The 18,535-nt window shown below is 42.2% G+C and overlaps 1 protein-coding gene across 1 annotated transcript in view; it reads right to left on the reverse strand.

Moving 5' to 3' along the window:
- The window catches only part of LOC309551300 (uromodulin-like), a gene marked incomplete at both ends in the record, with an annotated part of 92,577 nt that extends 78,797 nt beyond the window's left edge, over positions 1 to 13,780 (reverse strand). Inside the window, 2 exons of the mRNA XM_082251831.1 lie at positions 7,082 to 7,141; positions 13,708 to 13,780. Coding sequence (XP_082107957.1) covers positions 7,082 to 7,141; positions 13,708 to 13,780 — 133 coding nt within the window. The remainder of the gene's footprint in view (positions 1 to 7,081; positions 7,142 to 13,707) is intronic.
- Positions 13,781 to 18,535: the final 4,755 nt, after the last annotated feature.

Genomic DNA, 18,535 nt, shown 5'->3' on the forward strand with positions numbered 1-18,535 from the left:
TCATACTTCTGAAGATTTGAGGGTGCTGCCTGTTCCATACTCCTCCTCCTACTCCTCAACCATCCTTTTAGGGGTACAAACAATAGTAATTGGGGCCTAGTGTGGTGGTGTACGTGTGAGATACATACACTTTCTTTTTGATCATATTTTCTATTCCGCTATTCAATTAAAACCTTTGGGGATCAATTAAATTGCGTGATAGTCTGTGTTGGTACGTGTGAGATACACCTTTCCAAGTTTTTGGGGTTCATCTCATACTTCTGAAGATTTGAGGGTGCTGCCTGTTCCATACTCCTCCTCCTACTGCTCAACCATCCTTTTAGGGGTACAAACAATAGTAATTGGGGCCTAGTGTGGTGGTGTACGTGCGAGATACATACACTTTTTTTGATCATATTTCCTATTCCGCTATTCAATAAAAACCTTTGAGGATCAATTGAATTGCGGGATAGTCTGTGTCGGTACGTGTGAGATCCACCTTTCCAAGTTTTTGAGGTTCATCTCATACTTCTGAAGATTTGAGGGTGCTGTCTGTTCCATACTCCTCCTACTCCTCATCCATCCTTTTAGGGGTAGAAACAATAGTAATTGGGGCCTAGTGTGGTTTTGTACGTGCGAGATACATACACTTTTTTGGATCATATTTCCTATTCCGCTATTCAATAAAAACCTTTCTAGGGAAAGATCTTAAATTACAGAAATATGAGGAGACCGTCAAATAAGGGCCGTGGCCTGGGTCGTGGTGCTGCTGGTAGAGCTCCTGTTGCAAGGAGAGGACGTGGTCGATTTGTGCCAGCTACACGCACAAGTGAAACAACTTCCTCAAGTGTGAGTAGGCGACAGAACCTGCATCAGTATTTGGTAGGGCATCATACGCCCCTAGAACTGATGAGGCCAGAACAAGTGGAGGCGATAGTAGATTGGTTTGCTGCTGACAGTGCCTCCAGTTCCTTCACATTGTCTCCCACCCAGTCTACTGCAGAAAGGTCACAGTTGGCACCTGCAGCCGATGTCCAACCGTCTTTCACCTCACCCCCTTGCAAATCAGGCAAGCAGTCTGAGCCCCAAGCCATACAGCAGTCTCTTCTTCTTTTTGATGACTCTTTCAGCAGGGTTTCCCAGGGCCATCCACCTAGCCCTGCCCCAGAAGTGGAAGAGATTGAGTGCAGCGATGCCCAACCACTTATTTCTCAAGATGAGTACATGCAAGGATCATCGCAGCACGTCTCCAATGATGACGAAACGCAGGTGCCAACTGCTGCGGCGTTCAGCATTGTGGAGACCGACAAGGAGGGCAGGGGTGAAGACTGGGTGGAAGATGATGTGGAGGACGATGAGGTCCTCGACCCCACATGGAATGAACGTCATGCAGGTGACCTGAGTAGTTTGGAGGAAGAGGCGGTGGTCGCACAGAGCCACCAGCACAGCAGAAGAGGGAGCAGGGTGCAGAAGCGGAGCGGCCGTGCCCTAGACACTACGCCCGCTACTGCCCAACGCAGCAAGGGAACGAGCACACCAAAGTCAGCTCAAAGGAGTTCTCTAGCGTGGAAGTTCTTTAGAAAATGTGCTGATGACAGGACACGAGTGGTTTGCACCTCGTGCAATCAGAGCTTGAAGCGAGGCATAAACCTTCTCAACCTGAGCACAACCTGCATGATCAGGCATCTAAGTGCAAAGCACGAGCTGCAGTGGAGTACACACCTTCAAAACCAAGAAACGTCTCTGGCTCATCCTGCTTCCTCTTCTGCTGCAGTCTCGGCTGCTCCAGCCACATCTGTAGTGATACCGGCACCTGCCACCCCGCAAACAGACGATCTGTCAGCAACACCACCACCTGGGTCACCAACAACCATCTCCACAATGTCCCGTGGAAGCGTTCAGCTTTTCATCTCCCAAACACTTGAGAGGAAGAGGAAGTACCCCCCTACCCACCCGCGATCCCTGGCCCTGAATGCCAGCATTTCAAAATTATTGGCCTTTGAAATGCTGTCATTCCGTCTGGTGGAGACGCACAGTTTTAAAAACCTTATGTCGGTGGCTGTCCCACAGTACGTCGTGCCCAGCCGCCACTACTTTTCCAGGCAAGCCATCCCTTCCCTGCACAACCAAGTGGGGGAAAAAATCACGTGTGCACTGCGCAACGCCATCTGTGCCAAGGTCCACCTAACTACCGATACGTGGACCAGTAAGCACGGTCAGGGGCGTTATATCTCCCTAACGGCACACTGGGTAAATGCAGTGGCGGATGGGCCTGAGGCGGATAGCAATTTGGCGCATGTCCTTCCACCACCGAGGATTGCAGGGCGCTTCAGTTTGCCTCCTGTTCCTAACTCCTCCTACTCCGCTTCCTCATCCTCTACCGCCTCCTCATCCGGACAGCGTAACACCTTCACCACCAACTTCAGCACGGCCAGGGGTAAACGACAGCAGGCAGTTTTACAACTTGCCTCTTTGGGGGACAAACCACACACCGCGCAGGAGTTGTGGAGGAGCATGGAACAGCAGACAAATGAGTGGTTGCTGCCAGCGAGCCTCAAGCCCGGCCTGGTGGTGTGCGATAACGGGCGAAGTCTCATAGCAGCTCTGGGCCTAGCCGGTTTGATGCACATCCCTTGCCTGGCGCATGTGCTGAATTTGGTGGTGCAGAGGTTCCTTAAAAACTACCCCGATATGTCAGAGCTGCTGCAGAAAGTGCGGGCCGTTTGTGCGCACTTTCGGTGTTCTCACCCTGCTGCTGCTCGCCTGGCAGCGCTGCAGCGTAACTTCGGCCTTCCCGCTCACCGCCTCATATGTGACGTGCCCACAAGGTGGAACTCCACCTTGCACATGCTGGAAAGACTGTGCGAGCAGCAGCAGGCCATAGTGGAGTTTCAGCTGCAGCACGCACGCGTGAGTCGCTCTGCGGAACAGCACCACTTCACCACCAATAACTGGGCCTCCATGCGAGACCTGTGTGCCTTGTTGCGCTGTTTTGAGTACTCCACCAACATGGCCAGTGGCAATGACGCCGTTCTCAGCTTAACTATCCCACTTCTATGCCTCCTTGAAAAAACAATTCGGGCGATGATGGAAGAGGATGTGGCACAGGATGAGGAGGAGGAGGAGGATGAAGAGGTAACATTTCCAAGGCTTTCAGGGCAGTCATTCGCAAGGGGCTCCGAGGGTGGGTTCCTGCACACACAAACGCCAGGGACACAATTGTCCAGCAGGGGCACAGTTCTGGAGGATGAGGAGGATGAGGAGGAGGAGGAGCTGGAGGAGGAGATGGAACCATGTTCACAGCAGGGTGGCACCCAGGCCAGCTCATGGCCATCACTGGTGCGTGGCTGGGGGGATACAGAGGACACGGACGATACACCTCCCACAGAGGACAGCCTTTCGTTGCCTCTGGGCAGCCTGGCACACATGAGCGATTACATGCTGCAGTGTCTCCACAACGACCGCCGAGTTGCCCACATTCTAACTTGTGCTGATTACTGGGTGGCCACGCTGCTGGATCCCCGTTACAAGGACAACGTACCGTCCTTAATTCACTCACTGGAGCGCGATCGCAAGATGCGCGAGTACAAGCGCACGCTGGTAGACGCCATGCTGCTGGCATTCCCATCTGACAGCGGGGCTGCAGTGGAAGCACAAGGCAGAGGAGGAGGAGGAGGAGGAGGAGGTCGCCAACGCAACCAGGGCACCGCCAGCACCTCAGAAGGCAGGGTTAGCATGGCCGAAATGTGGAAAAGCTTTGTCAGCACGCCACAACAAACAGCAGCACCAGCAGCTCAGATGGAACGTCTTAGCAGGAGGCAGCATTTTACCAACATGGTGGAGCAGTATGTGTGCACACGCCTACATGTAGTGAATGAGGGGTCTGCCCCCTTCAACTTCTGGGTCTCCAAATTGGGCACATGGCCTGAGCTTGCCCTTTACGCCTTGGAGGTGCTGGCGTGCCCTGCAGCCAGTGTATTATCTGAACGGGTATTTAGCACGGCTGGGGGCGTTATAACAGACAAGCGCAGCTGCCTGTCCAGAGACAATGTGGACAAGCTCACGTTCATTAAAATGAACCAGGCATGGATCCCACGGGACTTTTCCGTACCTTATGCAGAATAGCAATGGATAGCGACCTTACCCACCCATTGTTCCATTTTTGCTCTTTCTCACTCTTTTGGGGTGTACCCTCATTTAAAATTTGTGAAAAGAAGCAGTGTTGGCTACCTCGTCCTCCTCCTCAGGGCCAGATTAACGTACAGGCCCCTACCTTTTATATAGGCCCCGGGTTGGCCATATTCACTGTTACCGCTCTTCTGTCACTTGTAAACACAGAAGTCTGGCTTCTATGCTCGCTTCCCCAGGCAGCACCCTCAGAACCTCCCCACACAGCGCGAAGGCCGGACAAGGAGGGACAGTTGCCGATGCATGGATGTGTTTATGGGCTTCAGAGACAGCATCCCATGTTGAATTAGGCATGCATGGCTGCACCCTTCCTCCTCTGGGTGCATGGCAAGGCACGGCCCTTAAGGCCCTTCAAAATCCTCAGCACCAAGCCCATGATGCTCTTAATCCGGCCCTGGTCCTCCTCCACCGCCGCTTCCACCTACACCGCCCATAGGTGTGCGCAGCCTATTGCATTAAGGTGTGCACCCCAAAGTTGAAATACACATGCATGTGTTTGCCAGCAGGGAGAGTAATGTATCGGGGCCATGTACCTGTAGGCAAAGAGAAATAGAGCAGAGCAGGTCCGAGGGAGATCTTTCCCATCTCCTCACTGGCAATGCTATGTGCCCTAGGTGATTAGGGTGTGCCCAGGCACACCCGGCACACCCTGTGCGCATGCCTATGTCACCGCCACATCCACCACCACCTCAACCTCCCTCCTACTCCATATGGGCCTCGTCCTTCAGAGATGAAGAAGAACATTGTTTTATTTTTCTGTTTTTTTTTGTTGTTTTAAGTTATTTCCCTATCCACATTTGTTTGCAGAGCACTTGCCATGCTCTTAATTACGTTTTGCTGCCATTTGCAGCACTCTAGCCCTTTCCTTTGGTGTTTTAGAGCCATTTTAGTGCCTTAAAGTTCGGGTCCCCATTGACTTCAATGGGGTTCGGTGTCCGGGAAAAGTTCGGTAAAAGTCCGGGACACGGACCCGGACTTTTTTTTAAAGTTCGGCCGAACCCGTCGAACACGGACATCTAGGTGTCCGCTCAACCCTAGTCTTTAGTAATGTATACTATATTATTTCATAATATAGAAAACTACATCTAAAAGTTGAACTCTAGATCAGTTTTTCTCAACTCCGGTCCTCAGGGCACACTAACAGGCCAGGCTTGCAAGAAAACTGTGATTGAAGTATTCTAGTCTGCATCTCCCCAAGGTAATACTTCAAATCTGGCCTGTTAGTGTGCCCTGAGGACCAGAGTTGTGAAACACTGATCTAGATGACCTCTCTGCTTCATACTGGTATTTTTATAAGACAGTCACAAGTTTACTGGGTGAAAGTTTACTAGGATAAAGGTCAGACAGTTTCAAACATCTGTGTCTGAACTGCAGATGTCAATTATTTTTTTTAGTTATGCTAATTACATTGAAATATGTTTTGACAACCAATCATATTGTACCACATGTAATTCTATGGTTAAAAATAGTTATAAGAAGGCTTGCGTGCCTTTCTTTCTTTGAACAAATAATGAATATGTTCCCAGCTGCAGCTGTTATTAAACCTCCCTTCTTTTTTTGAAATGTATTGTTTGCTACATTTCCACATCAGTAGGTGCTACAGTCCAACGCATTTCAGGAACAACCTATTCCCTTCATGAGGACTTAAAATCTATAGAAACTTCTGGTATGGGCTCAAACTGCTATATGAACTGTATTAAGAACACATAGCAATGTTCAGCAGTCGGTGGAAACTCTATGAAGTTGATATAGGTTCATCTAGATAAAATGGCAATTATCACTTAGAAATCTTATCAGTGAGCTTCCTTCCACACATCAACACAAGACACCTGCTGATATTGTCAGTTGTCCAATGGCAAAACCTGTTGGACCCTGAGAAGCAAAGCATGTCACTAGGCATTTATACAGAACAGGGAGATGTACAGTATGTCAAACAGTTTACTCCTAATTTGTTATGGCAAAGAATGAGTACAGTTGTAGATACAGTGAAACAAAGAATGCTTGGGTGGTATCAATTACAACAACATATTTAATGTTTTATGTACCATACAGCCAACTAACAAATAACTAATTTGAAAATATTATTTGCCAAAAATCAGCACTCTGGGATTTAATTACTAAGAGCAAATATGCTGTTCACTTTGCAAGAGACATGGGTATTTTCCCCAGAGCTTATTGATAAAGTTTCTCATTGCCAAGAATACCCAATCACATGCAAGGGAAATAAAAAAAAAAAAAAATCTCTAGGGAAATTCCATGCAAAGTGCAAATTCCCTTGCAAAGTTAACAGTCTGTTTGCCTTTAGTAAATCAACCCCTACATCCTGACCAGAGCAATTTAGATGGAACCGACTTAAATGACTGCCTGGCAACCTTCAATCTAAGCTACAACTTCAACAACAAAAATTATGCCTGTCTTTTCCACCCAACTCTTCCATTTATAGAAGCTTTGCTATAGCTTCCATTAATGAAAAGTAATCTATAAGTGGAGGAAGGCCGAATGAATAAAAGGTCTGACTCCTCCATTCACTGAACTATTTCATTCATAGAAGCTGTAGTATAGCTTCTATGAACAGGGGTGATGGGTGGAAAGTGTGGACATACTGTATTCGGCACTACTGATGAGTGTCTGTGATTGGTGCAGTTCTCATATTATGCTCCATAGGACCAGGAGTTGCAGGGATATGAGGGGGCAGAGTTTTTGGATTTCAACTAGGATATTCGGCATCAGCACAAGGGACACTTCCTACTAAATATAAGTACTGTCCCTTGTGCTGAGGTTTAAAAAAAAAAATAAAAACTTAGGCTTTAAATGATGGTATTGTTTGTGAATGTAAATCAATTTACACAACAAAACTGTAAACTACTACATTATTGAGATTTACAGTACAGTATAAAAAAAAATGCACTTTTACCTTTTTTTTCAGCACAGTCTGGACTCCTTGTAGTCCACGGCATAACGGTTGTGGAAAAATCTGAAATAGATGATAATATACAGTAGTATAGAGGGTTAATTATTTGTTTATTTTTTTTAAATATCTTTTTATTCATTTTACTTTACATACAAAAAAAAAAAAAAAAAAAAGGAATTATTTTATTTATTCATTTATTTATGTAAAAATGTCAGCTTTAATTTAAAGAAAATATATATATATATTTAAAAAATTAAAAATAAAAAAATGACACAACGCGATGGATAGAGTGGTTTATTTTCTTTAACCTCCTCCTGCTTAGCCAATGTAGATAAATGTCCTTCAGATACACCGGATCACATATTGGGGTACAAGGCCAAAGAAATTGGCCCTGTACCATTTCATCACTGTAAAAAAATTCTGCATAATGCAGCCCTTCTCTTACAGTGATTGGCACTGTGATGAACCCTCAGAGGGTTAAAAAAATAAAAAGGTTACCCCTCCCGAGAAGTACAGTTTCACTGTGGTGACATTGTAATGCTCTGCTGTCTGGTGACCAGAGACGCTGGCTGCACTGATGACACTGTGTGCCATTGTAGTTGCCAGTGTCTCTGATTTATAACCACAGCAGTACAATGCCACCATAGTCACACTGCACTGCTCTGGTGACTGTGATCTTTTTTAACACACTGTCACAAGGGCAATGTAGTGTCACTATGGTGACATTTATTCTCTGTCAGTAATCATGTACAATGGATGGCTGCTCTGATATCACTGTGTGTCCCAGTGTCCCTAATCACCACCACACCAGTCATTGTGTAACTATAATAGTAGAGCCACATTGTCCCCAATCACTACCACAGCAGGCAGTGTTGTCGGATCAGTGCAGCCAGCAACAGTGTTCCTGATTCCCACCGTGCCAATCCCAGTGTCACCAGACCAATGTAAGTCATCAACAGTGTTCCTGTTCATCACCACACCAGTCCCGCTGTCACCAGACCAGTGCAAGCCAGAAAAAGTGTTGAGTTTCCACTCAAAGAATTGCACATGCCAGCATGTTTCTGATAAGATGGTGAAGCTACAATAAACTGTATCCCTTGACCACTTGTACAGAGGTGACCAATACAGTACTCTTGTTTGATACAATTGGTTGATTTGTGTGTTATCCAATGTACGGTAAATAATCAGTCTATTGAACACTGTGACATGTCCATACTCAGGAGGAGCAAAAGAATGGGTTTGGGGTAAAATTATGCCCATGCTGTGTGTAAAAAATATCTTATTAAATTACCAACTTTAATGTGATGTGATGTGACCGTCCCTCCTCTCTATCTTGTCCAATCAGAAAACATTTTACGTTAAAGAGGCTGACCTCTTGTGTTGCAGGAGGGCAGCCACTTGGTGCAGCATCCAGAAGAAAGTGGAGATCACTGAAGTAGCAGTCTCTACTACAGTGATTTTCAGATCCCCTGTGTAACTATAACCATACCTGGAATTCTTCTTCAACTGCTTGCTGCTCAGCATATGTATATACAATAAGTATCCTTGGCAGGTACTATGATCCTGGTACCATTTCCTAAAGCTGTGATAAGCTGTGATTGGATTTCCTGTAGAAGTGATCCAACATGTTATACTTACCTGCTCTGTACAGTGGTTTTGCACAGAGTGTATAAATAGAAAGATCCATACACCAATAGCTCTTAAAAAATCTACAACTTTATTCAAAAACCACAGTACCCAACTGCTGATAAGATCAGTTGACATGTTTTCAGCCTATAAGCCTATAAGGCTGATCTGAGGTGTAAAGATGCAGTAAATCAGGCTGATCTGAGTTGGGAGGGTGCAGAAATTTGGGCTGATCTGAGGTGTAAAGCTGCAAAAAGTCAGGCTGATCTGAGGTATGCGGGTGCAGGAATCGGGGCTCATCTGAGGTGTGAAGGCACAGGAATTAGGGTGATCTGAGGTGTAAAGGTGCAGGAATTTGGGCTGATCTGAGGTGTGAAGGTGCAGGAATTGGGGCTGAACTGAGGTTTGAGGGTGCAGGAATTCGGCCTGATCTGAGGTATGAGGGTGCAGAAATTGGGGCTGATCTGAGGTGTAAAGGTGCAGGGATTTGGGCTTATCTGAGGTGTTAGGGTGCAGGAATTCAAGCTGATTTGAGGTGTGAGGGTGCAGGAATGTCCGTGATCACCTGGCACATCTGTCCATGATATTCTGTCACATCTGTCTGTGATAATCTGGTACATTTGTCCATGATAATCTAGCACATCTGTCGTGATAATCTGGCACATCTGTCCATGATCATCTGGTGCACATCTGGTGCACATCAACTGTCACATCTGCTACACTTGTCCGTGATCATCTGCCACATCTGTCCATGATCATCTGGTGCACATCTACCACATCTGTCCATGATCATCTGACGCACATCTGCCACATCTTTCCGTGATCATCTGCCACATTTGTCTATGATCATCTGCCACATCTGACCGTGATCTGCCACATCTGTCCGTGATCTGCCACATCTGTCCCAGTCAACATCTGCCATATCTGTCCATGATCTGCCACATCTGTACCAGTGAACATCTGCCACATCCCAGTGATCAACATCTGTCGAAAGGCCTTCCAAAATGTGATAGGTACTCAGGAAATGAATGTGTAATTTATGCCTTTAGAACGCCTGATGGTGCTACTTGGATGTTGGGCCTCTGTATGTGGCCAGGCTGTGGAAAAGTCTCACACATGTGGTATCGCCATACTCAGGACAAGTTGCAGAATGTATTTTGGGGTGTCATTTTTGCTATGTGCATGCTATGTGTTAGAAATATCTTATAAATTGACAACTTTTTTTAAAGAAAAAAAATATATATTTTAATTTTCTTTCCACCTGTTCCAAAAACTTGTGGAACAAAATTACATGTTCAATAGACTCATTATTGGGGTGTTTTCTTTCCAAAATGGGGTCTTGTCATGGGTAATTCTATTTTCCTGGTTCTCCAGGGCCTTCAAAAATGTGATAGATACTCAGCAAATGAAATGTGTAGGTTATGGCTTTGGAACGCCTGACGGTGCTACTGGGATGTTGGGCCTCTGTATGTGGCCAGGCTTTGAAAAAGTCGCACACATGTGGTATTGCCATACTCAGGAGGAATATATTTTGGGGTGTAATTGCAAGTTTATCTATGCCAAGTGTAAGAAATAACTTGTTAATGTGACAATTTTGTGGGGAAAAAAACAATCTTCATTGCCCAAACTATTGTGGGCAAAAAACTGCAACTTTAAAAAACTCACAATGCCTCTTACTAAATACCTTGGGCTGTCCTCTTTACAAAAATGGGCCATTTGGGGGGTTTTTGTATTGTCCTGACATTTAAGGGCCTCAAGAAATTAGATAGGCAGTCAGTACATCAGGATTGAGCAATTTTCAATGATACGTAGCCTAGCTTGTAGACTCTATAACTTTCACACAAACCATTATCATACATTTATCCAGATTTTTTTTAACCAAAGACATGTAGCAGAATACATTCTGGCCTAAATTTATGACAAAATTTGATTTTATTGGATTTCTTTTGAAACAGAAAGTAGAAAATATAATAAAATATTTACAAAAGTGTGAGGGGTGTACTCACTTCTGTGAGATACTGTATGTATATATATATATATATATATATTTACTGTATGTGTGTGTGTGTATACATATATATATATATACTGTATATATATATATATTTTTTTCTTATTTCTTATTTTTTTTATTGACTAACATACAGCTTCCTATCCTACTCCCAGTGGAGTCCCTTTGTTTGTTCCCTGATGGTTTGGTCTCCCCCCCTCCTTACAGGCCGGTGAAGACTTTGGGTACTGGTGGCTCTTCCAGCGGTCCCCTGGTTTGGGGCACGGGGAGTTTTTTGTTTAAAATCTGTGGTGGTCTTTATGGATGATATATATTTACAGTTTTTGCTATGCGTTTTTATGTCACATAAGGTTTTATAACACAAGTGTCACTAATTGCAATTTTATTACCACTAAAAGTCACCAATTTTATATAGACACAGAGATATATATTTCACCTTTTTACTAGGTTGTTATTACAAATGGTTCACATTATGGTATTATAGATTATTTTAAAGTCTACCATTTATTTATTTATTGGTAAACGATCTTTATGGACATAATTGATTGGTGTAGACAATCTTAGGCCCCTTTCACACATGCTGTCCGTTTGTCCGTTTTTCATCCATCCGTTGACGGATGAAAAATGGACATCAATGTATCTCTATGTAAAAACGGATGACAACTGATGATCATCAGTTAACATCCGTTTTCATCCACTTCCGTCAATGTCCGTTTTTTTGAACAGATGAATGCCCTATTTTTCATCCGTCAAAAAAACGGATCGGACGAAAAACGGAGGACAACGGATGAAAAACGGATGTCAACTGATGACAACGGATGACAACGGATGAAAAACTGATATCAACTGATGACAACGGATGAAAAACGGACGACAATGGATGAAAAACGGATGAAAAACGGATAACAACTGACGAAAAACGGATGGAAAAACGGATAACAACTGACGAAAAACGGATGAAAAACTGATGACAACTGACGAAAAACGGATGAAAAACTGATGAAAAACTGATGAAAAACTGATGAAAAACTGATACATTTGACGTGACTGAACTGATGAACTGAACGGACTGTATGTGTGAAAGGGGCCTAATACCCCCTAACACACCTGGAACACATACTGATTACCAGCGCCTACTTTTTCACTTATCTACTACTTGTATTTTTTTGGCACACCACCATTAAAATAAAAAAGGGCAGCAGGTTTTTGCATTACATCAAGGGCCAAAACATTAAAACCAGGCACCTTCACCATCTATAACCTACTTTTTTTTTCTCCTGCTTGTTTTCCTGCTTGCTTGATTTCCCCAAGATGAATAGATCACTACTAATTTTAAATAGTTTGATATAAGTATATTTTTGAGAGATGTATTTAAATTATGTTTTTGCATTTATAGTTGCTCAATATGAACCTTGATTAATTGGTCTTGAAGAAGCGGGGAATCATCAACTTGCTTCTATGCTTTTTCAAGATAATTATTTGATGTAATGATGTTGGTGTTTTTAATATGATGGAATAAAGCTTTTGTTAACTTTTTTGTGGCACAAATTAGAGTCCCATTATCATATAATTGGTTGCAATATGCTGTGTAATTCAACTTATGAAAGATGGCTCTACGAGATTATGTTGCAACCACAATTTTACACTGTCACTTCTTTTGCTACTGACCTCCTTTTAGGAGTGCCTAACTCCCCCTTCACAACTTTTCCTGATTTTGGCACTCCCTGGCTCAGGTTATGGGTTCATATTGCAATGCATGGCAGTAAGAATTACTGATTCCTCAGTACAATACTGCACACAGGTCTTTTTATACCAACCTACAAGCCATTCGTCAGTGAGCAGCACTTATGCTGATGGGATGAAAATTGGCTAAAATTTGATTCACCCAGAACTATGGAAGAATAGATAATAAAAAATAGCTGATGGGGAATTTTGAGTCAAATTGCATTGAAATCATTCAGGTGCACATTTTATTGGGCATTTATGGCCTCTTGGAGGGTACTGGGCAAGTTATTGCCGAACAAATAGCATGGAAAATTGCGCACTGCTGTGGGGCACTTTTGTCAATGCAAAAAAATAAAGTAAGAAAAAAAAAAAAACATAGGGGTTGATTCACTAAAAGGCAAATAGAATGTGCATTTTGCAAGTGCAGTTGAACTAATTTTCCCAGAGCTTATTAAATGTAGTGAAGCTTCACTTGATAAAGAATACCCAATCAGATGCAAGGAAAATTTAAAAAAAAACACAATTTTTACTTGGAAATGATTGGCTGATGGAATGAGCATTTACCAAACCAAAACCAATTTTCATTTAATTTCCTAATTTTCCAAAAAATGGTGACAAAAAATTACAACTTCAAAAAACTTGCCATGACTCTTACTAAATACCTTGGACTGTCTGATTTCCAAAAAGGGTTACTTTTGGAGGTATTTGTGCTATCTTGGCATTTTAGGGCCTCAAGGAATAAGATAGGCCATTAGTACTACAGGATTGATCAAATACTGTATATCAATTGATCATAGATACAATACTTTGTAGACTTTCACAAAGACCAAAAAAAATTACACTGAATTGGGTTATTTTTACCAAAGAAATGAAGCAGATCACATTTTGGTCTAAATTTATGAAGAAAGAATATATTTTGCAAAATTTTAAACCAAAAAATAAGAAAAATGTTTTTTTTTTTTTTTTGATTTTCAATGTTTTTTTCTATTATATAGGAAATAATGAAAAAAAGTTGTGATTAAATACCACCAAAAGAAAGCTTTTTTTGTGTTGAAACTAATGATACAGCGTTGCATGACAGAGAAATTGCAGGTTAAAGTAGCACAGGTCATGAGGGGGGTTAAAGCCACCTGGAGGTCAAGTGGTTAACAAGGAGCCAAAATATAAACAAAAAAAATTAAATTTGAAATTACTTTTTTTTTTTGTTCATTTGCTTAGGAGAAAAGGGGAATGAAATGGAAGAAACGTAACTGCATTATCCACTTACCTGATTCCACAGTACAGGATTTGCAGATGATTAGCAAAATAAAAGGCAGAAACTGTAGATTCATTCTCACCATATTTCTAATGGTTTCCTGATTTTTTGCGGAAACTCAGAAAATATAAGTACAATCAAAACATGCACTTCAAATTAATTGAAAACACAAACTAGGAACCCCAACAACCGTATAGTGAACCACAACGCAAAATATTAAATAAAACAAGGAAACACCACTGTTTTTAAATTGTCCCAAGGAAGAGCCACCCCTGCTTTGCATACAGGACATTTCACATTTTTTAATGGTTAAATAGATTTGAACAATTAATTATCATATATCCCTTGAATAAATATTTTCTTTGCTTCAAATTTAGCACTGCAGCATACCAGAACAACAGTTCACACACTAATACATAATGATCTAATACAAAACATATCGATCTAATACATAATGATCTAATACAAAAGTTGTACAAGCTAGGACTTAACCCTTGGGTGGTTCAGTGGATTTGCATTTGGCTAAAGGATAGATACCAGAGTGTGGTTGTAAATGGGGTTCACTTGGAACAGAGACCAGTCACATGTGTACTACATGGCTCTGTACTGGGCCCTATTCTATTTAATCTCTATGTAAGTGATATAATGAAAGGGTTGCTGGTCCTGGACAAGGTTTGTCTTTTTCCTGATGATACAAAGGTGTGTGATAGGGTTGATATCCCTGGAGGTGTCTGTAACATGGGCCATGATTCGGCATTGCTGGAAGATTGGTCAAAACAGTGGAGACTGCAGTTCAATATTTCTAAATGTAAAATAATGCACCTAGAGAAAAGGAATCCCTTGAGAGAGTAAAGTTTCAGTTGCAAAATCAGCAAACAGTGTGGCCAGGTAGTGGGAAAAGCTAATAGAATTCTAGGATGCATCACTAAAGGGATCACCAGCAGGAGGAAGGAGGTCCTGATTCCTCTATAGATCTTTAAATCACTAAAGTGATCACCAGCAGGAGGAAGGAGGTCCTAATTCCTCTATAGATGTTTCAATCACTAGAGGGATTACCAGCAGGAGGAAGGAGGTCCTGGTTCCTCTATAGATCTTTAAATCACTAGAGGGATCACCAGCAGAAGGAAGGAGGTCCTAATTCCTCTATAGATCTTTCAATCACTAGAGGGATCAACAGCAGCATGAAAGAGGTCCTGATTCCTTATATAGATCTTTAGTTTTCACTAGAGGGATCACCAGCAGGTGGGAGGAGGTCCTGATTCCAATATATAAATCTTTAGTTATCACTGGAGGGGTCACCAGCAGGAGGAAGAAGGTTCTTATTCCCCTATACAGATCTTTAGTGAGACCTCATTTAACCACTTAAGCATCGGAAGATTTTACCCCCTTCCTGACCAGGGCCTATTTTGCGATTCGGCACTACGTGAATTTAACGGACAATTGCGCGGTCGTGCGACGCTGTACCTAAACTAATTTGACATCCTTTTTTTCCCACAAACAGAGCTTTCTTTTGTTGGTATTTGATCACCTGTGCAATTTTTTGATCATGCGCAATAAACAAAAAAAGAGCGTAAATTTTGCAAAAATAACAATATTTTTCAATTTTTTTTAGATGAAATTCCCCCCAAAAAATGTAAAAATCAAAATTTTTTAACATTTTTGGCCAATTAGTTTTATGCTTCATATGTTTGGTAAAAAAAAATCGCAAAAAGCGTATTTTGATTGGTTTGCGCAAAAGTTATTGCGTTTACTAACTAAGGGAAAGATTTTTGTCATTTTTGTTGTTATTTTTTTAACGAGTAATGGCGACGATCCAGGTTTTTTTTGCGGGACTGCGACATTGTGGCGGACAGATCGGACCCTTGACTGACATTTTTGACACTTTTGGGGTTACCAGTGACATTACTACAGTAATCAGTGCTATACATATGCACTGTTACTGTAAAAATGACACTGGCAGTGAAGGGGTTAACTTTTTTTTGAGAGGGAAGGGTTAAGTGTGTCCCTAGGGGCGTGATTCTAACTGTGATTGGCTGTGGCTACTGGTGTAAGAACAGAGATCAACGGTCCTACATAGCAGAACCATGTGATCTCCATTCTTACACAGGGGAGAATGACAGGCGGCTTTGTTTACATTAGCCGCCTGCCTTTCTTCCGGTGTAACGGACGATCGCGAGTGCCCGGCGGACATCGGGTCCGCCGGGCACACGCGCGGGAGAGTCCGTGACCAAGCGGGAGAGGGAGCGCGCCTAGAGCCTCACAGGCTAGCGACATAGCCCTACGTCGCTTTGCCTGTGAGGGGCTGACCGCCGCAGTAAATAGTCGTGCGGCGGTCGGCAAGCGGTTAAAAAAAACTTTGTCCAGTTCTGGAGACCTCACTTACAAAAATATATATTGATAAGATAGAACGAGTCCAGAGACGGGTTACAAAAAGGGTGAAAGTTTTGGGGGATAAAACAGGTAGAGACAGACTTCAGGAACCTAATATGTACAGTCTGGAGGAAAGAGGGGGAAGGGGAGACCTGATTAAAACCATTAAATACATCAAGGGGATGAATAAGGTTCAGGAGGGCAGTTTTTAATATGAAACCTGATAGAGGAGTTACTTTTAAGTTCTCTTGGCAAGGGCAGTATAAAGACCCCTCCCGCAGCGTTTCCACCCCTGAAAATCTTAAAGGGATAGAGACGGTGTTATGGCCGATGGATGGCACTGACAATCATTGGAAATCACTGTATTATTAAAACAATCAAAGTCTTGGCTAATGGTGGTCCCAATCATCCAACAAATTGTTTTTATTAATAGACCCCTACACCTTTCCTTTTTTATAACAGAATTGATGCAAGTGAGCAGACTGATAAGAGGTTGACAGTAAGATTTGGAAAAGCAACATGTGATCTGCAGCTTGTGATAGAAAAGGAAATTATTTGCATACTTTGATTATGGAAAGTACATCAGCATTCTTTTCCTGTTTCAACCCTTACAAACTATTTATGACACATGAAGTGCTGCTTTTGTTGGCAAAGAAATTTACATATCTGCATACTTTGATTAAGTACAAAAACATTATTTTGACAGCCTAGGTTCACACTGCTGCAATCTGATTTTGATCTCACATTCAGTGAGATTATGTAGTGCAACTTGGATATGGTTTTCATATTTTATGGGGCCAAAATCGTGCTGAAATCACAAAAAGTGAATCTTTTCCAAAATCAGGCCAAACGTATCTACATTGAAGTGAACGGACACCTTTGAAAAAATGTGATTTTCATTGTCTGATGACTCTCGTCGCATCTGAATTCGTACTAGTGTACAACCCAGTCGCTATTTATGACATATTGACATACATGTCTCAGGCTTATAAAGCTTTACATTTTTCTTTTTTTTACAAGACATCATTATTATTATCATCATCAACAGCAACAGCAATAATAATAACTATTGTAGCGGAGTGTCTCTGAGGGAGACCTGATGGGAGGGGTCAGCATATTCTCGTGATTATTGATTATGTTAAACATTACACTGAGGCAGTTCCTTTACACAACTCCTCTGTTAAAAATATCGCCAAGATGTTTATTGTGTTCAGCCACGTTGGGGTCCCTAAGAAGGTCCTTACAGACCAATGCACCCCATTCCAGTGGCGGCTGGTGCTCAAAATTTTTTTTGGGGGGGGGGGCGCAAACAGAAAAATGTAATAGGCATTGCTTAGAAAAACGCAGTAAAAAATTGTGTGACTTTGAGGTCACACAAGTGTTAAAGGGGCCTTCAGTAATCAAGGTAAGAAAATATGTAGCAGAAACCAAATTGGCCTAAAATGTTAAAAAAAAATGTTGATTTTTTTTAGGAATGTCATATAGCAGAAAGTGAAAAAAATATATATTTTTTTCACAATTGTCGCTCTTTTTTTGTTTATAGCACAAAAATTAAAAAAAAAAAAAAAAAATCACAGAGGTGATTAAATACCACCAAAAGAAAGCTCTATTAGTGGGGAAAAAAAGGACGTAAATTTTATTCGGGTACAGCGTCGCACGACCGCGCAATTATCCGTTAAAGTAACGCAATTGCAAAATAGGGCCTGGTCATTAAGGGGGCAAATCCTTCTGGGCCTAAAGTGGTTAAAGTGTATTTAAACACTAACATACATTTCTCTTATTTGCTCCTCTAAAAATACAATTAAAAGCATTTTATTTTGTTTGGCAAAAAAAAAAAAAAAAAAAAGCTGTTCAAGCACCCAGGAATCTTGTGAGCTGATAACTTTATGAGCTTTCTGGACTGTTATCAGTTAGCATTGTTCCCTGTTATCCCCATGAACTACAAAACACCTCCCCCTGTTATGAAGAAGAGAAGGAGGCCTTACCTCCACTCACAGATTTTAATCAAACAATTTTATTTTGTAAATGAGATCCTATTAATTGAATGCATTTAAAATGTATGTGATTTTACCTTTTACATTCTCTTCAAATGCCTCCAAAAAGTAAAAGAGGAAGTCTGATTTAGAAGGAGTTTGTTACCCAAAACAAAAAAAGTAGAACTCCTTCTAAATGGGGATAACAAGGAACAATGCTAACTGATAACAGCCCAGAAAGCTCATAGTCATGTAATGGCCCATACTGGAAGGATTTTGCAGGAGCGGTAACAAACTCCTTCCAGTATGGGCCATTACATGATCAATTCCCTCCCTTCCCTGGCAAGCTGGTGATGGGGGGGGGGGGGGTGTCACCCTGGCAGTGTTACCTGTGTGGTGTCGCCCCCTGGTATTGTCAGTATTAGCTGTACGGTGTCACCTTACAGTGATCTTGTTGTCAGGTGTCACCCTGCCATTACAAAATATATATTGATATA

Source organism: Pelophylax lessonae (genome assembly GCF_965119305.1).
Source record: "Pelophylax lessonae genome assembly, chromosome: 3".
Taxonomy (NCBI): domain Eukaryota; kingdom Metazoa; phylum Chordata; class Amphibia; order Anura; family Ranidae; genus Pelophylax; species Pelophylax lessonae.